We start from the raw sequence: 23,292 nt of genomic DNA on the forward strand, positions 1-23,292 counted from the left end.
AAGTAAATCCAAAGTTGATTGTTATAAGGTCGATTTGAAAAGAAGTCTCCTGTGAAGGGTTATATAATTCTTTGCTTAGAGCCTGTGATGTTCAATGATTTTTGTGGTTGACGTGGATTATGGCACAGATGGAACTATAAGGTTTATAGGCAACAAAACTAGGAGGGACAAAGAATGTGCTGGATGACAAAAACAGTACAAAAACAGACTGGAATGGTGGAATTAAAACAAAATTAAAATATCGTAGTAGTAATTAAGGCAAGAAAAGCTTGGAGATTTTAGTGGTCTCCTAGTACGTGATCTGAGGCAGCATTAATAAAAAGTCCTGTGTTATCCAAAGTGACAGAGGTGATAGCCTATGTACTCTACTCAGGTCAGACATCTGGGAGTAGTCTGTTCGATTCTGGGGACTGCGGCTCAAGAAGGACATCGATAAGCTGGGACACATCTAAAATAAAGTAAGCAAGATGCCTAAATCTTCCAGAAATCTTACTATATGAGGGTTGAGGATATTTAACTTTGGGAAAAGACTTGATGGGGACATGACAACTATCTTCAAGTATTTTAAGAACTGCCATGTTGGAAACTAAGAGGAGACCCATTAATTGGTGAATAGCTGAACAAAATATGTAGCCCATGAATGTGATGGAATACCACTGTGCAGTAAAAAATGAAGGGGATGGTTGTAGAGAAACCTGGGAAGACTTGCATGAAATGATGCAGAGTGAAGAGAGCAGAATCAGAGAGCAATGTACACAACAGCAATGTTGTAATAAACAATTTTTAAAGTCTTGGTAAAACTCTGATCAACGCAATGATCAACCATAATTCTAGAGGACTGATGATTAAGTCTGCTACTCAACTTCAAGTACAGAATGGACAGGGCAATTTCTTTGACTTCACTATGTTTATTACAAGGTTCCCCCCCCAAATGGGGGAGTGGTATATAAAAAGGTGAAAAGGCAAGAAAGGAGAAAAGATAATTTTTCTTAATTGAAAAAAGTTTTAAAAAAATTTTAAACAAGATTTACTCTCACATGGAAGAGGTGCTGGAAGTAACCTGTGGCTCTAGAAGCAATAACCACAACCAATAAGGAAAAACCTCCCATCTGATTAGAGCTGTCAATGTAAAATGAAATGATTGAAAGGGGAGAGTTTCTACCACTAGAAGTAGTGAAGCAGAGATTGGAGGACCATTTGCTGGGGAAACTGTAGATGGGACTTATAATTTTGATATAGTATGGAAAAAGATGACCTGAGGCTCTTTCCAACTCTAAAATATTATGATTCACTCCTTCATTCTGTGACCCGACTTTCAAACCCCAATGCTACTACACTTTGAGCCTACAACTTTTAAGATACGGCTGAAACCAGCTCTACTAAGTTTTCACTGAGAAATCTCATCACATATAGAGAGTGAAGTGTTCAGTTCCAAGGATTTTTCTGGACTCTAATCTAATCTGTATTATTTCTGGCTACTAAAGAGACTTGAGGAACATAGTTTCAACAAATTAAGCTCCTTCTTGGAATGTTATAAAATATCAGAGACCTTAATAATTTAGCAAATTTAGGCCCCCCACATTTTATATACAAGGAACTGAGGTCCAAAGATAAGAGACTTGATCAAAGTTTTACAATTTGTTACTGATTAATCATGTTTAGAATCTAGGTGAGGTCTCTTAGATTTCTACTCCAGAGCTGTCTCCTATATAGAGCACTAAGTCTTTAAAACCAACATTTAGCTTAACAAATGAACTAAGCTTTAAATGACAACATGATTAGTCTAATCTACTTACGTCATTCTGACACTTCAAACTTTGCTACAGGAGGATGTCTTTTGATCTCACTACTAGTTCTAAGAGGAAGCCTGAAGATACCCTGAAAATCTAATTTTTGTAATCAAAGTTGATCAAAAGTAATGAACCAAAAAAGGTGCATACTTCTGCTTCATCTATTAAGTTCCCATTTCATTTAAAATCAAGAAAATATAAACAAAAAAGTTAATTAGAATGTAATCTTCCCTTTACTTCTTTTATCATAATTCATTGCATTACCACTAGCAAGAAGAATACGTGAAATAAGTAAACTTGAGCCATATTTTTGATGATAAAGCCAAACAAAAAGGGATATGACTGGATTTCAGGTTTATGATCATCTCTGTATTGCTGCTGGCTTGCTGTAGGTCCCTAAAGAAAAGATCAAGTCTGAAACTCATACTTTTGATTCTTTTCCTGCAAATGCACAGACACAAGACCAATTTTTTCTCAGGGATAAATTAGCTATTTTTAACAGAACATTCTTATTGTTAAGGAGATAAGCCTTAATGTTACTGTATTACATTAAGTTCTCAAATACTCCTTGTTGACTAATTCCTGTGGGATTTTCTCCACCTCAAAGGCAAAATCAAATAAAGCACATGTTGAATACTACCAGTCTCATCTCTCGGCGGCAATTTGAATGGGAACTAAGAAATGACAAATAATAAAAAGTAAGTGCAGTACTACAGGTACCACCCCCCCCAAGAAAAAAACCCCAAACCAACCAATCCATGAAACTATTACAAATGCTATAGAGTCATATTAAAAGATATTAAAGCAAAGGTGATACTTAGAACAACACTGATGATGAAATCACCACATACTGGAAGCCAATTTTCTGGTATGGGGTGTGTGTGTGTGTGTGTGTGTGTGTGTGTACGTGTGTGTGTACGTGTACATATTGGGGGGGGGGGAGTATTGTTGCTGCATAAATAGTCCATAGCATCAACCCTAAGGGAAGATCAAAAACTATTTTAGTTTCCAGGAGCACCAGCAGGACTTAAGAAAGCTTGAGGGTACTACTAACAGGTCCAAGTCACCAAAAAGGGAAAAATGATGAACAAAAAAAAATCTTTACCAGTGGTACAGACTGATAGTACTTCTAATAACAACGGGGTGCATCACCAACATATAACTGCTAATTGATGATCTAATGAATGAATGAATGAATGCCTTCTTTAAATACTACAAATGAAATGTGGAGTGACATGTTAATGTAAGAAAAAAAAAATCAAGGATTTTATCATACCACAACTCACAAATATCCCATGAAAATATTTATCACCTGGGGATTGTTTAAAGAACTTGCCTATGCTATCTGAAAAGCACTTACTACAATGACAAAACTAGAGGTTATTTATTTTTTATTAATCAGATTATATTGTAAAGTATTAATTATTACTTCTACAATTTAATCAGAAAGAAATGCTTTGAATTTACTACTCGGACACATTTACTCTAGTGGCATAAAACAGACAAAGACAAAACAGAATACATTTTTTTTGTTTTGTTTTTTTTGGGGGGAAATTGACTAGATGTTTAATGAGTCCTACCTGTGCTATTTTGGACCACATTTTTCCTATGAGAAAAGTGATCATATGTTATATACAACATTAAGTCATGTTGATTTTCCTAGGTTTTAAAGCATCAAATGTGGCTTCTTAATTTCTAAAGGAAGAACACAAGACCTAAACACATAACAACGAAATGAGAAAAATTTAAGAACAAAGTTAGATTACAACCAAAGCTCAAGTCATGTCCTGGTGGGAACGGAAAGGACATGACCTCTGTTGAAGTGATGTACTTAACAGAAAGAAGCAATTTCATTCTAATCAGCAAATATTTCTAGATTAAGAGTTGGTATTTTCAGGCCCTTTACACCAAAATTAGAGAACCTGGTCTTGCCTACGAAGAATTGAAATGCCTACAGGTTATCTACAAACTAAACATCAGAATATGTCTAGTTCAGATCAAAATTTAGCGCCCATCTAAACATATGTCTTTAGTTTATTCTTTTATTAGAAATGTCAGTCTTCATAAGACATGGTATTTTAAAATAACTTATTTGTATAAAGTATGCTATATGACCAATGGCTGTATATTTCAAATTCAAAAGCACAACTTTTAATTTTTACACATTTCACTTGATTCTACCAAAATCTCAGCTGTCTACTTAACCAAGTTATATATGAGGTAAATTTCAATTTAAAAAATAAGACAACTACAAAGAGTGAATACATAGCATTATAATGCCCTCCTCACATCAAGAGTATAGAACTTCATAAGTAAAGGATGGAGTATCCAAGAAAGTAACAATGAAATTTAAAAATAAACATTTTATGAAACACAGTCAGATTACATTACGTATAGGGCAAAAAGAATTGGCAAAATTTGCTTAATGAAATGAGTCTAGTTGTAACAATTAATATAAGTCACATGGGTGGAAGAAATTTAAGCATGGTGCTATAAATTTCCTAAATTCTTTGTGCACATAGACACACAAAAATCTTCATCTAAATGTTATTTTAGTAGTATACTGGAACTCATTAAATCAATAAAGCAATCAATAAGAAACAAGTTTTTGGGGAAAACAAGTATGAAGTTTTGAACTATGGTGCTATAGTAATAGGTTTCTCAAACATGTAAATGTAACACTAAAAAATGATCTTCAGGTAAAACCTGATTGTATACTTAGGTGAATTTACTAATAGAACTCACGATACTAGAAATTTGTTATAAAAATGAGTACAACAGGATTACAGTAACATTACTAAAAAGTTACATAAGTGATTATTGCTGTACTTTTTCAAATAAACAATGTCAAATACTTAGCTGCAGTTATAGAAAACACAATCTCCAATGAATTTCCCTTTATCCTGCATTAGAGCATGTTTCACATTTCTTCTCTAAACATTCTGTCCAGGAGAAATAATTTTAAAAAACCTTTTCTGCATGAATTCAGAGCATTTAAAACATTTAGCTTCACATTATTCTACCATGTTTTGCCCTTCAAATTTCCCCAAAACACAAAACAAATATACATTTTTTTTCCAAAAAAGAATTAAGATGCTCACATTAAAAAAATAAAGCCTACAAAAAAGTTCCAGAGAGCTAAAAAAAGATTACTCATATGGCACAAAGTGATCTCCTACTAGTCCAAGGTCCAAAACATTTAAACTAGAGTCCATTTGTACTGTCTTGTTCATTTTCAATGCAATATTAAATTTAAGAAGTTGAAATCACATTATTTTTAAAAGTAGTTCTTGAGCCAACAAGAGTTCTTTCTATAGTTATTAAAAATAGGAGACCAAGTTGGTTGGGTGTGCCATTGAGATAAGACTCAGTTGGCCTTAGCCTGAAAAGTATTAGACTTATCATTAAGAAAATTAGAAAAGGGATTTCCTTGGTTGGTTTCCATAGCTTGATAGACCAAAAACAAGAAAACTGCCACAATAACAAAAAGTAAAATCTTTATCCACATGGGAACGGACCGTCCTTTTCTTGTCTTTTCTGTCTTGTCATCAGCCATTGGAGCATATTTGGGGACATATTTTGATGAAAAGGTTCCCTCCATCCTGAAGTCACCAAGTTCTAATGGTCTGCCAGCAGCCCCTTTGATAGGTCTGCGACAACTAGCACTGTGATAGGAGGAAAAAAAGAGAATCTAAGTCACAATTTATGTAAATAACTTACATCAGTTCCCTAAAAGTAAAATAGAAGATAAGTTCTCTAATCTACATATATATGCATAACTCAGTTCTTTCTTCTCCATACTTTAAGTAATTTTATTAATTTAGCAAAATGGCACTAGAGAAAATCAGAGGTGAAAAACCGTTCAGTTTGTGTTAAAGTATATTTTCTATTATAATTTTAAAATACTTTTAAGTAACTTTTCACATGGGGGAAAATCAGCCTTTATTTTTAAAGAGGAAAACACTGTATATTAATAAATGTTGCATGAAGTTCAATCTTTTAAAAACTAGTAATATTATTAAATAGTAGGACCTTTGCCTTCATAATCTGAAAGTCACACCAGTAAAATTTAGAGCACTTAAGTGTGACATTAGAATAAGAGGAATAACCAGGGTCATTTGGCCAAGAGCAGCAATTCAAAACAAATAAAACCCAGCCTTTTCTGTTACTAGAGTAATAGCAAGACTATATTTCTTAATACTAAAACAAACACACACACACACACACACACACACACACACAAAAAACACCACACATCTTTCCTAAAACTACAGTCAGATAAATTACTTACCTACCCGAAGGTCTGATTGCTTACCTTTTGAAAGTGAAGATTACACAATATTTAAGATCTCTTTCAACTCAAAAAATCCAAAAATAATTCTAAGTACACTAGTGAGTTATGGACTGAAAGAGACTGTTCCCCTATAGATAAAATTAAGACTGAGGGTGAAGCTGCTGTCATATTGTTGTCATTTGCATCACGTGTGAATACAAAGAAATTCTTAAGTAGTAGATATCTAAGTACCTAATTCCTGTTGGTGTAGCTGCTTCAAAGGGAAACATTTCTTTAAGAATATCTCTTTCAATTCTTCTGTCTTCTGTTAATGTTATTTCTCCCACCTATAAAAAAAAGGTAAAAAATCTTTTATATATAATTTGGATAATTAAAATGGATATACACTAAAGTGACCCAAAGTGATACTTTTTGTTTGCCCATGCATGTTTAGTTATATTTTCTAGCTTAAAACTGTGGTTACTTCATTTTCAAATTAGTTGGCAGTTCTCATATCGGCAAAACTCTCTAAGCGATCTTTAAGTAAAGAAATCTTTACGTGGTTACTTAAGAAAATTATTGTTTCACAAATGAAAATAAAACCACACAACCTCCTCCCCTAACCCAAACCATCAGGATTCATGTAACTATATTGAGCACATCATTTCATCTAGCACGATCACCCACAATGAAAGTGAAGAAAATTTATGACTTATAAGTCTCAAAAAGTAATTGAAAACATACAAAGGTAGCAATGAGTAGCAATCCCAGACTTCCCTTCTTAGGCAACATGCAAATGCTTACAAACAAATAAGAAAAGATTTCCTTTATTTGCTACTGTTTTCAACTTGAAGGAAAGAGATCAAGATCAAGCACACTTGGTCTTCTCCAGTAGTTTAAAAAAAAAAAAAAAAAGGCCAGTAAAATACCATGCAGGTTAGTACAGTTATGGAATATATTAAAGCTGGGTTAAAGAGAGATTAACCAACTTGAAAGCCATCCAAGATCTCTTTACAGCACTAGCTAATGAGAAGTAAAATCACCAATTTTAAAGCACCCATCTACCACACTTTGGAATTCTATCCACAGCAAAGAGAACAAAGAGAAAGTCAACACAGCACCAGAATGCTCCTCTCCCTTAAAACAGACACTTCAGAAGCAGAAAGCAGCAAGACGACAGTGGTATTAGTTTTGTCATTAGACTGAAAGATTAGTTTTACTACCCTTACTGGTAAAATTCAGGTTTGTCTTTGTAAATCTGTTACGTTGTTCATACATGTAATCTCTTCATGAAAGACTGTTAACACCTCACTAATTTTAACTGCTGGTGCAACCCAGTAAGTAAAGCTCTGCTGTGTGTCGTCCCCATCGTCCCCCTCCCCGTCCCCTTCAGAATCCAAATATAGACATTTCCTCCCAAAAAAGAGGAATGACAACATTTCATCTAAACTTTAATCATTTACTTCAGCTCTTGTCAATGGTTTCTTTGGAGTTCTTCTGGGTATGTCTGAGAATTCACTGATTGGCAGAATAGGAGCTGCATGCTTGAAATTTCCAGTTACCCTATTGACAACCTGCCAAGATTCAAATTATTCAGACTCAGAATTAGCCAAGCACAACAAAGATTAAAAAATAATAATAAAACCGAAGTTGTAAGGTTTGTAATAGTTAAATACTAGGAACTCTTAAAATTAAAACAGGCAGCACAGCCTTGAAAATAAATGTAATTTTAAAAGCACAGCTTATGTTCAGCTACAGCAATTCTCAATTATTTTGGCAAAAAGATTATTCAAACCATTTCAGACCTTGCACAAGCGGTAAGTTCAAACTGGCTGTTTAAAACAACTCTTACTTATTTAAGGAACATGTGTTTTAAAAAATAAAAGCAGATTGGGATAAAGTAAACGCATGTTTAACAACATATGAATTTGAAATATGTCAAGATTTACCACCTCCCCCGTTTTAGTTATCGGTCAATTTACAGAAGGCCACTTGCATAACTTATAAAACATATTTACTAAGTTCTCGTTGCTTGAAGCCATTATAGTTTCAGCTATAGGAAGACTCTCTGAAATTACTGCACCATCTACACGCAACTGTTCTGTAGTTTCCACCTGTTAGTTTGAAAACAAAACAAAAACAATAAATGTAAAGTAATCACTAAAGCCCTGCCAATCTGAGAAACCATTCTAAACAATAAGCCTTGCATCACCCTTTTCCTTGGAGTTCTTCTCGACCCTCTCGTAGGCTCCCTAGTTAATCCCTGCAGGTGTCCGCTTTTTGAAGATCCACTTGTCCAGAGAGTCTCAGTAAGTCCAGCTTGAGAATAGCTCTATTTCAAGCATCAACAAGTTAGAAAGCCATATACCAACATTAAACACCAACACCTTAACTAATGGCTACATTATCACTCAGGAAAAAAATTTTCCCAAGCCACCTGGTTCCCAAAGCAATGCATGCTATTGGCCAACATACAGTCATCAAATAGCTATACCAACATTTGTGTACACTAAGTTACACCCTTAAAATATTTCCAAATTTGTAGAAAACCCCTCCATTTATTGTGCTGATAATCAGATCATATCAGATAGTACTGAGAACACATTAGAATGAAAGTGAAAAGCACAATTCTAACACTTGAAGTCTGATATCCAAACATTCTCAAGTAAGGAGGGGTGGGGAAACGTGACAAAAATAATTATGGTTCTTCAACATTATAACTGGCTAATTCAGCTCAATGACACACATCTGGTGAGCTATTTCTGCTTTCCGCTTTGACATCAAAGCTCATCTTCAACTCTCTCAACAACCTCAAAAAACCAAACCAAACCAAACCACCAATCCCCATGTCACTCTTTCACAGGGGAAAGGATCACTCCTTAACTCAAATAAATTTCCAATTAAAACATAAAAGTTTTGTCATGAAACTTTTAAGCATATTGTCAGATTACACATGATTTTTTTCTATGTTCAGCAGTTAAGTTAGGCACAGTATAAATGATACCTATCCAGTTATAATCTATAATCAATAAACACCTCTTTTAACAAGTTTCCAGCTGTTCCTGGGAACAAATCCTGAAGTTGCACAGCATAACAGAACCAGGCCAGGCACATGTTTGTGTGTGTGGCCCAAAGATGTCGTCGCCAAAGAAGCCACTTCAGATACTCCCTGCCACAAAGGAATGCAGAGGTAATCCTAAATGCTATTCCTCAACGGTACATATCAGCAATTATGAAGGTCTTTCTTCATTCTGACGACACATCATGGCATGGAGGTAACCTTGTGTTCTCAGAGGTAGTACCTGTGTAACCCAAGCTCTGGTGGGTCAGACTGTGCATTTGGAATGGGAGAATTAAGCCAAGTTGTTAAATCTCATAACCAAGAAGGCTGCAGAGTGATGAACAATCACTCAATCTCAAAAGTATGAGTAGTCACAGAAACCCTCAAAGGTCACGTATTGAGACATAGAAAAGTTGCAATCTTCATCAGTGGAGACAGCATCCACACACTGATGAAACCACAGATCCTTGCCATATAGCGTCATTATGAAACCCAGCTAAGACAAAGGAGGTTTAAAAAAAATGCTTTGGAGAATGTAAGATGATCCCAGGTTTATGCAGAGTATTCTGGTGTATAGGTTATGGGCTGCTGGGCTCCAGGATGTTTGAGTAAGAAATAGTAAGCTGAATCTCCCTTTAACTTACTCATGTTGGAAAGGCTAGCTCTGTGACAGATAAGTGAGCTCTGCTGTGTGGTCCAGCAGACAGGCCTTGACCCAGGAGTTGGGAAAACTAGGCTCCAGCATTGGCTCTGCAACTAACCAACTGTGTGGCTGCAGGCAAGTCACAGTATCGGTATCATCATCATCATCATCATCATCATCATCATCATCATCATCATCATCAATCATCATCATCATCTGATGATAATAACAACTAACACTTAACAAAGGTTTTTAAAGTATATAAAGCACTTTACATATTTATCACATTTGATCTTAACTTTCTAGGTCTCAGTTTCTTTACGGAAGGAGGGTTGGGGAGTAGATCTTCTAAGGTCCCTTCCAGTTCTGAAACTCTATTATTTTATGCATCCTAAGTCCAGATTGTTTGAATTAGTTTCAAAAGTGGTCCCTTCATTTGATATTGGTAGGGGGAACAAGCATTTATTAAGTGCCTACTATGAGCCAGGCACTGTGCTACTAAGTACTTCACAAATATTATCTCATTATTCTTCACATCGACATCAGGAGGGAAGTGCTATTATGATTCCTACAATATGGTAGAGGAAACTGAGGCAAACAGAGTTTCAGCCCTGGGTCATACAGCCACTAAGTGCCAGAGGCTGAATTTGAACTCAGGTCTTCCTGATGCTAGGCCCAGAGCTATACACACTGTAGTGCCCTTGGCTGCCTCACAGAATCAACAGTTGACTCACCCTGAGTAAAGAAAGGGAAAAATAATTTAAAATTTCCTAGACATCAAGTAAAACAACTTAATCTAAAGGCCACCTTGTGTGTGTATGTATATATTTAAAATAAAATGTTCACCAAATACTACTTTGCATTTCCATACACAGGAAGGTGTATTTTGGGGTCTAAGTCTCCATGAGTCTTTTCTTAGCCCCTTTATTTTCACCTGCTTTTCCTCTTCCTTTGTCATCGTTAGCAACACTGCTCTGTTCTTCTGGTTCTGCTTCTTTTCAGTTTGCATTATTTCACTGAGGTTTTTCCATATTTCTCCCACCTTTCTAATATTTCTTTATATTCTTTCATACACGTAACCTTAATTTCATTTTAGCATTCCATTATATTAATATGCTACAATATATTTATTATTGGATGTTAAGCTGCTTCCATTTTTTAAAAATTACAAATAGTGCAGCTTTGAGCATGTAACCTTTCTTTTCTTTTTCTTTTAAATAAGAGTCTCAGGTGATATTTCCAACAACAAGATCTGGATGGTCAAGGGGTATAAATTTTTTTTTAAGTAACTTTTGCTGCATCCCATTATGTTTTCCAAAGATTCTACTGGTTTGTAATTCCACCAATGATGAACAAGCAGGTCTATTTCCACAACTCTACCAGCACTGAGTTTCATTTTAAAAATTAATTTACACCAATGTGATGGATCTGGAGTGGTACCTCAACATTATTTTCATTTGTATTTATCTGGTGTACATTGTTTCAAGTAACTATCGTGCTTTCTTTTTTTTTTAATTCCATTTGTATCCTTTCATCATTTATCCATTGTGGCCTGGGAATAAATTTTAAATTTTCTCACCTATTTTAGATGCCAAGTTTTTACTTGTCCTGTTTGCCATAGAATTTTCCCCAGTCTGTTATTTTTCTTTTAATTCTATTGCTGTTGTGTGTTCAAATGTCTTTAAAAATTCAACTACAGAGGCAGCTAGGTGACGCAGTGGATAGAGCACTGGCCCTGAAGTCAGGAGGACCTGAGTTCAAATCTGACCTCAAGACCAAACACTTGACATTTACTAGCTGTGTGACCCTGGGCAAGTCACTTAACTCCAACTGCTTAGGAAACTAAATAAATAAATAAATTCAACTATACTGTTAAAGTCAGTAGTTTTAAGCACTTCTTTTTATAGTAAATACTCTGTTAATAGGTACATTTCTATCTTTATAAGATTTTCCATTAAATAAAACCTCATTCTTAGCAATATCTTGTCTACACTAGCAAAGTCTGACATATTTCCTTTAATGGTATTCTCTATTGCAAGTTTTTTTTTTTTAATCTTACCTCATGGTAAATGAACTAAAGATTGTAGGGCAAAGAGGATAATTGTGACCTTATAGGATTCACAAAAAGGGAAGCATGGTATCTGAAACTGGAGCAAAGATCAAAGGAAGAAAAAACAGAATCCATATTGTGGAATTACAAACTGCTAGGCCAGAAGGAGCAAATAGATGAATTACAGAAACAGATGACAAAAAATACCACTGAAGCAATGAGAGCAGTTTGTCAGCTACTGAAAGTTGAACTGCTAATGGGCAGATTTCAAAAAGTGCAGGAAAAAGGATAGGTGGGACCCCACGTCTTAGAGCGATGCAAATATATGAGTATGCCTGGAAAAGTTAATGTGAAGATCTCAAGGTTTTAGTGGGATTCCAATTTGACACTTATTAGCAATGCCCACGTGGCAGCCAAAAAAAAACCTAATCGGATTTTAGACTGGGTTAATAAAAAATAAAAATACTCAGAATGAAAGAGCTGACAATATTGCTATATTGTGTCCCGACCAGTTCCCACATTTTGGGAGTAACTTCACACAACTAGAGAATATCCAAGGAAGGCAAATAGTATGATGGGAGGACTTAAAACCAAGTCACAGAAAAATGGTTACATTGCAATTAGGAATTCTGTTTAATCTAGAAAGAAGACAGTGGGAACGTGTTAAGTGTCTGCAGTAGAAAAGCAATTCCATGTGCTCAGGTCAATCTAGGAAGGCTGACAGAGTACTAATCAGCCAAGGAGACAGATTTTGGCTCAGTCTAAAGTTTCCTACCAAAAGTCAAAAGGGAATGCTCTGGGGAAGGTCTTTAGCCCTGGATGTCCACTTTTCAAGGACACTGCCACAGGAATCCTGCTCAGGTGTGGGTTAGGGTAGGTGGGGAGGTAAACTAGATAAGCCTAACTCTGAGATTTACAATTTTCCTATCAACATAATGGCAGACTCCCCGCCCCCCCAAATAAATATACTATGCCAAAATAGAATTCAAAGGTAAACTTAGAATTAGAACATAGCATGAGGCTATGTTGTACGGCTGAGGGCTAAAATAAAAGTGAAAACAGTAAAATATTGAGATCTCAACTGTAAAATAACCTGCCCAAAATTCTTTAAAATAATGTGCAGGGATAAATGTTGGAGGGGATATGGGAAAATTGGGACACTAATACACTACTGGTGGAGTTATGAACTGAACCAATTATTCTGGAGAATTTGGAAGTATCCCCAAAAGGCTATAAAACTGCATACCCTTTGAACCAGCAATACAATTACTAGGTCTGTACCCCAAAGAGATTATTAAAAAAAAAAAGAAAAGGAAAAGGATGTATCTATACAAAAATATTTACAGCCTCTCTTTGTATAGTAGCTAAGAATTGGAAATTGAGAGATGCCCATCAATTGGAAAATATCTGAACAAGCTGTGGTATAACAATGTAATAGAATACTACTGTGCTATAAGAACTGATGAGCAGGATGATTTCAGAAAAACTTGGAAAGACTTAAATGGACTGATGCAAAGTAAAGTAAGTAGAACCAGAACATTTTATACAGTAACAATACTGTATGATGATCAACTGTGAATGACTTAGCTATTGTCAGCAATATAATGTTTCAATTCCAAAGGAGTCATAATGAAAAATGCCATCTACCTCCAGAGAAGGACCTGATAAAGTGTAAATGCAGATCAAAGCATACTGTTTTTCACTTTCTGTATTTTTTCATGGTTTTTTCTCTTTGGGTCTTGTGTCTTCTTTCATAACATGACTAACACGATAATATGCATTACATGATTAAATATGTATAACCTATATCAAATAATTTACCATCTCAGGGAGGGGGAAGGTAAGGAGAAAATATGGAACTCAAAATTTTAAAAAAATTAATGTTAAAAATTGTCTTTACACATAATTGGGAAAAAACAAAATGTTTCAAAAATAGATAATATGCAGGGAGCAGAAAGCTATACCCTCCTGCCTTTTGCATTTGTCTATCAGATTTAAAAAAAAACCTATAAGGAAGTAAGAATTCAGAAGATAATATGAAAAAGACCCATATAGGATTGGAATTCATACAAACTGAGACAGTTATGAGCCAACCAACAGTAAGGGAACAAAAGGATTAGATTAAGCACATATACAAAATATACTGAATGTGGTGTATATCTATCTTCCTCAATTTTCTATTGTGTTCAACTCTCCACATCAGCAGACACTGCATTATGCTGTCAACTACGCAAGCAAAAAAAAAATGCAAAGAATTTTAATGATTTTTTTACTGTATACAAAGCCTTTGATCAAATTTTGTCTCCCTTCCATCTCCCAAATCTATCATTTGTTTCATTTTTAAGGCAAGATCCTACATAAAATCTCCTGAATTAAGGCAATTTCCTTTCATATGAAACTCTAGTCCAATTATCCAATTAATTCTCAAAAGAAATTCCTTAAATTGCTCATTTGATTTGTCACGTTGCCCGATGGCCCAATACCCTTCCCCACTCTCTCCAACTACTCTGCTAACGGGTCTTTTACTACAGATCATGTTTCCCTGGCAGCTTTACTCAGGTCAACCTTGGGAATCCAGAAGACTTTCATTCAAATCCCATCTGCCTCTGGCAACTCTTTAAGACTAAGTTATAGAACACTGTATACAGTAAACAGCAATACTGTTTTAAGAATGACTTCGAGCAAGTTAGTTATTTTATGTATTATAAATACCCAAATTAACTATGAAGGACATACAGAGAAAGATGCCATCTGCATCTAGAGAAATCAGGTGTGCGTTTTGGGTAGGTGGGTAAGTAAACGAGATAAGTGTAACTCTGAGATTTATGATTTTCCTATCAACATAATGGCAGGACCCCCCCCCCCCAGTAAATATACTATGCCAAAATAGAATTCAAAGGTACACTTAGAATCAGGCTGACATAGCGTGAAAAACTGACAAATATTAGTAAGTATAGAATAAGTTTACACATATATACCTATTTGTGTCTAATGGTAGCCATGGGGGGGGGGGAGAAATTTACATGATAATTTGAAAGTAATAGCAAGTTGTGCATAGTAGATTTGCAGTTTCATGTACAATCATATTTTTTTGTTGTACTATGTTACAGAAATGCTTGTTTTATTTCACAAATTAAAAAAAAAAAGATTAAGTTACAGACAGTTTGTAGTCTTATCAAGCAGGAGTTTCAAACCAGGAGGTCCTCACACTGACATATCAAAAGTCTGGACAAAAAATAAAATAAAATAAAATAAAAACAAACAGTCAAACATAATAAAACTGTTATGAAAGACCACTCTTGTCTTTAGGAGTCACTGAAGAGGATCTAGTAAAGTGGGCTAATAACATGAGCTTGACCACTCTCTGAATTTATTAGGTCCTGTGAGTCATCTCATCTCTGCAAATAACCTGACAGCTAGAGTTTTCCCTCAAAATAGGAAACACAACCACAGAAGACAGTGCAAAAAGAAAGAAAATTTTGGAAAGTTAAGACAATTCTATCCGTCTGATGATACAGACAAGATTCTGGGAAACATGGCACTGGCTATCCAGGTCACATGACTGCTAGTAAACAACAGGTGAAGAGGCCTGTTTTCACAGTCTACTTTAGTAATATATTAATCAATAAGTATTTATGAAGCATCTACCATATGCCAGGCACTGTGCTGGGTTATGGGGATAAAAGAACAAAAGAGGAAACAATCACTGTGAGTTCATATTGTAATAGGGAAAACAACAAGTCTATATAAAAATAAACACAGCATAAGGACAAAGTAAACCAATGCAATTCTCTAGTTAAACACAACGTAGTTTTTGGAAGAGAGGGCACCAGCAGCTGGGGGGATCAAAGAATACCTGATGCATTAGATGGTCCTAGAGCTAGCACTAAGAAGACAGCGCTTCTGCCACCAGACCGGCACAGAGATAGAGGATGGACTGTTCTGGGAGGAAGGGAAAGAAAGCTAAGTTCGGCTAGATCAGCATGTAGGAGGGGAAAGAATGTACAAAGAATGGCTTCGGGTCAGGTCAGGAATAAACAAGAATTTCTATTTGATCCCATAAGACTAGATAGTAAATATTTAGGTAGGAATGGGGAGAGAGGGAGCTAAGCCAGAGCCCTTTAGGAAAAGGATGAAGAAAACATCTACAGGCAAGCTAGCAGTAGTGGCCCAAGAAGAGAGGAGGGGTAGGAGAAAGACAGAAGGTGAGGGAGAGAAATAAGAAAGTACCCTCTTGGCCAAAGCAAGATCAGCTACAACTTGAGTTTCCATGGCACAGGGCAGAATAGAAGGGATTAAGGGTCCTTCTAGACGGGAAGTGGTACCAACTCAAATTTATAATATAACCAAACATGACTGAGTCAATGAAAAGAAAAATGTAAACTGTATTGAAGTTATCTTTGGCTAGACACTAAACTCAGATCCAGAATTCTACACCCTTTAATTTATTTCTATAGCCTCTGGGATTTGTTCCCCTTATTCTATTATTAACATTCTCTTTTATGAATTTCAAGTCTGCCTTAGCGAATGAGATGTGCGCACAATCTCAGCTGAAGACAGCATCAGGGCTGAGAGACATACTAAGTCCTGGAACCAGGGAAGACAGTAAGAGCACCGAGAGGGATACAAATGGAGCCAACTGTGCACCTTGGTCCCTTCCCTTCTGGTTTATTCGTTCAGAAGTATACATACAAAAGATCTCTAAATTTTAAATAAGTGATATTCCAAGAATTTCTGTGCCTTAAAAAAAAAACTGCACAACTTAAAAAAATATAAATACATAGTAAATAGTGCTGGACTTAGTATGAAGAAGACCCAGGTTCGGGCAGCTAGATGGTGCAGTGGATAGAGCACCAGCCCTGCACTCAGGAAGACTTGAGTTCAAATCTGGTCTCTGACACTTGACACTTACTAGCTGTATCACCCCTGGGCAAGTCACTTAACCCCCACTGCCTCACCCCCCCCCCCAAAAGATGATGAAGACGACCCAGGTTCAAATCCTGCCTCTTGTGACCTCAGTTTCCTCAACTGTAAAACGAGGGCTGGACAAGATAGTTTTTAAGGAACCTTCCAGCTCTAAATCTATGATCCTATACTCCCAAAATAAACTGTGTTTAAGTGGTAGATTCCCCCAAAAAAACAATGCAATTTAGCTGAAACATAGCACTACAGTAATAACAGTAGCTTACATTTATGTAACGCTCTAAAGCTTGCGGAGTACTTAACCGAGAATCTAAGTCCTCGATTATTTCATTGAATCCTTGTAACAAACAGTTCTTTGAGACCAAGTATTGTCCTTATTTTACAGATTAAAAAGAGTGAGGCTCAGAGACACGAAGAGACTTGCTCAAGGACACAGGATTAGTAATGAGAGATATGAACCCAATTTTGTTGACTGCCACATGTAACAAATGTTTTATGGGGGGAAGCACTCAGTTATGCAACTTGGGATACCAGTAATATATAGTGGAAAACTAGGCTGATTTTCCTCTCCCACTCCACAGGTCGTGATAAACTCAGGCAAAATGGATTCAAGGGCTGCAATAGAGGGTGAGGAAGGAGGAGGCAGGACTTGTAGGGGAAAGACCTCCTGCCACCATCAAGTCCGGAAGATACTTCCAGGTCCTGAATTGCCTTCAAAGTCCTTGTGTGGCAACTCTGATAACTGGCAATCTTAAGCATTTTACCACAGGAGATAAATAGAGGTGGGAGTTCTGAGGTAAAGATGAAAAAAATCTCTCTGGAAAAAGAGAGCATTGTCTCAGGAGGCCAAGACAAGACCAGCATCAGCAACGGGGAACTATAGCAGTGGAGAAAAAAAGAGGGTTTTGGGATCTGTTCTTACCAATCAGTGTTAAGACCTGAAAACTCACTCTGGACCAAAGTAAAGGAGGTCCTAGGCAACAACAGTCCAAAGTAGGAAGATGAAAACTTTCCCGTGAAAAACTCATATGGTTCCTAGGTCAGCTTTTCCAAGGTGGCTACATGGAGGCAAAGGATGTTTCTAAGTCAGACAGACAGTGGAGGACTGTTTAGACTTTTATATTATGATTCAGCTGTTTGTATCTTCTTAAAGTTTTCCAATGCCATAGGGTGGACTGTCAGTTTGCTTCTCACAGAAATCATGAGCTACTATTATACACTGAACACATGACAAGAACTCAGACTTTTGATGGTATTTAATTGTACAACAGATCAGTAAACCGGTTCTACTGTTTAACAGTTTATGGCACTGGTTAGGACCTGTATATCATCCATTAAAGAAAAATTAAGTCAGATGACCAACTGCCAAAAAAATAAATATACGTGTGACTGGATCATAAGACTAATGGTACTTACCTGATTGTGTTCAACTCTTCTTTGCTTGAGTGTTACTGGAGTCTTTGCCTTGCCTTTTAGCGGCTCTCTCTTCTCAAGCTTGAGCTCTGGAAATAACATCAAAAGCACCATTACTTGTTGGCACTTAAAATAAATTAACTCTTAATTCATCTTGCTATTGCTTTGAAATTTAATTAATGTTAGTCTTATAAAAATTCAACTACTGTATTCCTACCCTTATAAATGCAAAAGTCTAAAAAGCCGCTTAAATGTAACATTTGTCCAAAAATTAGGCCTTCTTAAGTTCCCCACTTTCCCATTTGATTGTGTGTCCTATTTATCTCTCCCAAGCAAATGACCATTTCTTTATGCTGTTTACTTTTTTCATCTCCCCACCATTTTCTCTAGGACCAACCTCCTTTTTATAAAAGCACATTCAGCTCTACATTCTAAAGTGCTCTACAGAGTACTTCAATTGAAACAATAAATTCTAGGTATAAGCTAGAAATTAAAACTTTACAGGAAGTAAACCAAAAACTGTTTAATTATGTGTACTCAAGAAATAGGTGGTATTACAGAATGATTTTAGCCATTCCTTCAGTTAACCAGCAAATGGTACCTGGTGGGAGTAACCAAAATTAGTTATATGTCCTCTAAGGCAAACTATTTTTATCCCTGTGGCTGTAATGCACTGGGGAAGAGGGGCTAAACTGTATGCAATGACAAACAAAACCATTCATAGAATACTCTTCTGTCAATAGCTTGAGAAATTAATTTAATTAAAAATATTTGTTAAGCACCCGTTAGCTATTATGGAGATTATAAATTCCTTTGCTCAAGGAGTTTATAATCTACCAAGATGCTAATTGGCTTATAACCTTCCTGGTCATAAGCTATCTTCTTAAAACTGTTACAAATCTTTTTAAAAGAATAAAAGACAGCAATTCCATTCTCCTAGTCATAAGCTTTGCTGCCACTGCTTAAGGAATCAGAAAACTAAAGTTCTAATTTCTATGCACTTTGCTCTTACCATTACTTCTTTGGCTCCTTAATGAAATAAATAATACACAGATATGTCATGTAAGCAAATGAAAAAATTATGTGGCTACTTTTTCAATTACCAGCTATGAATGTGTATGCTGGGCTAACACCCAGGGTTATACTGCACACCCCCTATCCCTGAAATGGATGCAGGTGGAGAAAGTCGTCTTAAGCTTCTTCTTCAGCTTTCTGGATCTTAACCATTATTGTAATGTCAAAATTAGAAATGAAATGAGATTTTACCAAGTACTACTACTTTTATTTCAGATTGAGGGACTCAAGTGCTCCCTCCCCCCATGGTGATTAAGATTTTATTTCTGGACAAGAGCTATTTAAAACGAGGCAGCCTAGTGAAGTGGAAGACAGAAAAGATTTGGATGCTCTGGGTTTGAATCTTGGTTTTTTCAACAACTGGGTGACCACAGCACAACCTTTCCCGGGTTTCAGTTTTTTCAACTGTAAAACTTAAAGACTAGATTATTAGATTGTTTCCAACTCTAAATAGATAATCCTTTTGGGTTTTTTAAATTTTGGGTATTTGGGTTTTGTTTTGACTGGACAGAAAGTGGAATAGAAATGTAAGAACTGGAAAACAAGGTAAAAAAAAATCAAGTCAGGTTTAGTATGTATACAAAGAAATTAAATGGATTCAAATAAATTTAATTCCTCACAAATTTTGATAACTTGGAAAAAGCTTAAAGGAGTAGTGAAGATAGGCCCTTATAATACAGAAATCAAAAGTGATAATAATGTGAATTTGGCAATATAAGTTTTCAATTATAAGTAAATACCGTAAGATGTCGAATTTACTCCAAGGAACTGGGAAGGGGATCCATGTTGAATAAGATATCATTTGGTGAAATTCCAAGAATAAACACACATGCTACATGGTTCTGAAGGCCACACAATATTTTTCAAATTTAAAAACTTTATTGAATTTGTGGAGGCACTCTACATTGTCACAAATTAATTGCACAGCGCTCTGTAAGTAGCACATACAGCATTTCAGAAGAGACAAAAGCAAACAAAAACATTCCTTACAAAGTCCAAAGACAGATAAGAGGTATAAAACATATAAAAAAAATCTAAGGCTGATTAGGTTCTAGAATGGCAAATGTGCCCAGGTAAACATATTTAATAGCTATTAAATTTTTATATATTGTTTTATATATTCTATCATATACAAGTGTTTTAGATTGCTCAATAAAAAACTCTTAGGCACTTTTGATGGGTCAGCAGTCCATTTGCTATTACACCTTATTCTACAGATAATCCTTTTGGTACATTTAAGACCAAAGCTACCATTTTCCATAAAACAGAAAAATAGGTAATTCAGTTACTAAATACATACTTCCAAAAACAAAACATGAGAAAAGATACCATGCTTTCGTAAAACTAGCTACATAAACATACTTTTGGCACTGTCAGAATTTCACATACCAAATATTTCAAACTTATTTTGGAAATTAATTTTAACTTTAATCACAAAGTTTTACTTAATATGAAGCACAAAACAAGATGAAGGAAAAACATTCCAAAAGAGTCATTCTAATCTTTATAGTACAAAACATAGTTGTTGAAAAGACATAGTATTCCTATGGGGAATTGTTTATAGGAAATCTATGACTACCTAAATTACTATTTTTTTCTTCTGTGATAGGAAAGGGCTTGTAAGCCAGCTGTGGTACAAGGGGATAAGATAAAAGGAACGGAAGGAGAGGCTGTGGGAACCGGGAGGTATTGAAGACAGGTGATATCTGAGAATAAAAACTCTCCATTTTGTGTGTGTGTGTGTATTTAACATTAAATTCCAATTCATATGTCTCCTTGTGACTGGAGGGGAAGAGGGTGTCTGATTTCTCCAAAGCTATCCTAATGATGTACAAGTTGTGCATGGTGTGATAAAGCAGTAAGACTTCTAATACAGTCCAGAGACAAACAAGTATCATAGGACTAGATAATTAAAATCTGGAGAAGACTTCTTTAGAAGGTTGGCAACTATAACTATTAAAGCATATGTTGAAATTTGCTTTGGCAAAAAAAAAATACTGATCGCAGTGAAACGACAGATCTTTAAAAGTACTGAAATGCACCTAAGATTTTTATTTTGCTTCTTAGTTGTACAAAATGTATACATAACTATGAAAGGCGATAAACTCATAATCTATTAAAAGTTTCATAATCTTACCGAAATAGAACCTCAAATGGAAAGTACAGAAGAAAATGCACCAAAGTTTGAAAGGAATAACTGGTAGTACTTTGTAAACCCTAAACCATAAAAATGCCAACTCCCATGTTCTAAATGTTTTAGGAATATGGTTTTTATCTATGCAAAGAAAAAGGAAGGACTGAGCTGAGCTTGGCCAGTATCAATTGGAAATTGCTAGCCAAGTCTCCAGGGCTTTTCATGCCTTATCACCATGGGAAAGATCTCTCCCTACAACCTCATCATTGTCTCTTCCCTCGCTTTTTAATAACTCTCTGCACTTCTCCTCCAAACAGTGTTCCCCCTTTGAGAGGAAGCACTGACAGCTTATTCTTATGAGTGGGACTAACTTTGTCACTGTTCAGCCAGAGGTGCCGACGCCCCACAGTAGAAGATCCCATGCCACAGGCAGCCATCCTCACTTCATCAAAGGCAGCATCACAGAGAAATGAGGCTGCATCGTAAGTTTTGCTTAGAGTCCTGAGTGCCTCAGGTATCTGACTGGGATCAGAACTGAGAATCTGTGCAACCTGACCAATCTCTGTTTGTATGGCCCGAGCAACAAAAGCAGTATGGGCTGCAATCTGCAGCGCTCCTGCTGCTGCTTCGTATGTTCTACAAAGGGCAAGATCAAGCTGCTTATTGCAAGCCTGAATGGATGCTGGGGAAGTGACTTCCGAAGCCAACTCTAGGACTTCATCATCCACTTTGGGAACTGACAACATGTGTGATGTCTCTCTAGAAGAAACTGGGTATTTGCTTGCCATTGAAGGGATCTGCTTATCAATGTGACTCCATTCCTCATCAATTACCTTTAAAATAGATTCATGGAGGGGAAAAGATGGTTCTGGGCTGATTGTGTCATGCTGACATTCCTCAGGTGTTTCTATGCCTAAGGTACTGAGTGAATGAGAAATAACAGCCTTTGCAAAGGCAGAAGGTGCTGCATTGTCTTGAGGAGCAAGAAGAGAACCTGAATCCCCTTCCTTTGCTGATGTCTCATGCAGTCTGGGGAGTTTTTTGGGAGAATACATGGATTCAGTTTCTTGAAAGTGAGACCGGCCAACCTTTTTATGTGGGTTTTCCACACTGGCTGAGCTGGGGTTAGAAATTCCAGGTAAGTTACTTGCCCCTGCCTTCATTAACAGAGAATTTACATAATCTCTGATGGCTTGAGCTAGAGGTGGAGTAATTACTTGTGAGTTCTCTAAAATGTCTGGCTTTTCTCTATTTTGGGAGAGAACTGACTGTGCGAGACTGCATGCCCTCTCGGTAAATGAAGAACCAAACTCCCACTTATTTCCACCACAAAGGTTTTCTAAGTGGTCTCTGAGGCTCTTGGGAGTGGGGTCTTTAAGAGAAGGAGAACATGAGAGCGTAGCTGCAGGTGAGGCCAATGTGGCAAATGGTTCAGACTGGGAAGAAGATAATGAACTTCTCCCCAAGAATCTATCCTGGCCATACTTAGGAGAATTGAAAAGATCCTCCCCCGAAACTACTTTTTCTGTTTGTCCTATGCCAAGTGAGCTGGAGGCATTCAGAGGTTCCCTGAATGGGTCTCTATTAGAGCTATGTCCTCTTTTAGCTGCCTGTAATTCAGTCCAGCCCAAGGGAGGACGGGCACGAATTTCAGGAAAAGAAACTGCCTGAAAAAATCCACCAGAGGGAGAGGTTGGAAGTTCAGAAATACGGACAGACTCCCTAGTGGACTTCACTCTCTTGTGTTCTTTCTTCTTCCCTGTAGAAGCAAAAGAGGCAGGAAATTTAAGTATAGTTGGGTGGATGACCTGGTTCTCTTTTTTGCCTCCTTGCTAAAATGATGTTGTGGAAAGAAAAGCCTCCATTTCTTGTAAATCCACAGAAATGTTTTGGCTCTCTTTATAACCTGGCAAGTTAATTAGTACAGGAAT

General features: G+C 36.4%; 1 protein-coding gene across 3 annotated transcripts in view; it reads right to left on the reverse strand.

Moving 5' to 3' along the window:
- Nucleotides 1-3,818: 3,818 nt before the first annotated feature.
- TMPO (thymopoietin) overlaps nucleotides 3,819-23,292 on the reverse strand; it is a 34,511-nt gene continuing 15,037 nt past the window's right edge. Inside the window, exons 4-9 of one of the 3 annotated variants that reach the window (XM_027855775.1) lie at nucleotides 18,157-18,242; nucleotides 8,276-8,395; nucleotides 8,082-8,177; nucleotides 7,527-7,637; nucleotides 6,316-6,410; nucleotides 3,819-5,455 (exon numbers count right to left, since the gene is read on the reverse strand). In XM_027855775.1, coding sequence (XP_027711576.1) covers nucleotides 5,158-5,455; nucleotides 6,316-6,410; nucleotides 7,527-7,637; nucleotides 8,082-8,177; nucleotides 8,276-8,395; nucleotides 18,157-18,242 — 806 coding nt within the window. In that variant the 3' untranslated portion in view covers nucleotides 3,819-5,157. Of the gene's footprint in view, nucleotides 5,456-6,315; nucleotides 6,411-7,526; nucleotides 7,638-8,081; nucleotides 8,178-8,275; nucleotides 8,396-18,156; nucleotides 18,243-20,817; nucleotides 23,121-23,292 lie in introns of those variants that run through there. The other 2 variants (XM_027855776.1, XM_027855774.1) reach the window with 2 other exon arrangements.

This window comes from Vombatus ursinus, unplaced genomic scaffold (genome assembly GCF_900497805.2).
Source record: "Vombatus ursinus unplaced genomic scaffold, bare-nosed wombat genome assembly UNPS02011334.1, whole genome shotgun sequence".
Classification (NCBI taxonomy): Eukaryota; Metazoa; Chordata; class Mammalia; order Diprotodontia; family Vombatidae; genus Vombatus; species Vombatus ursinus.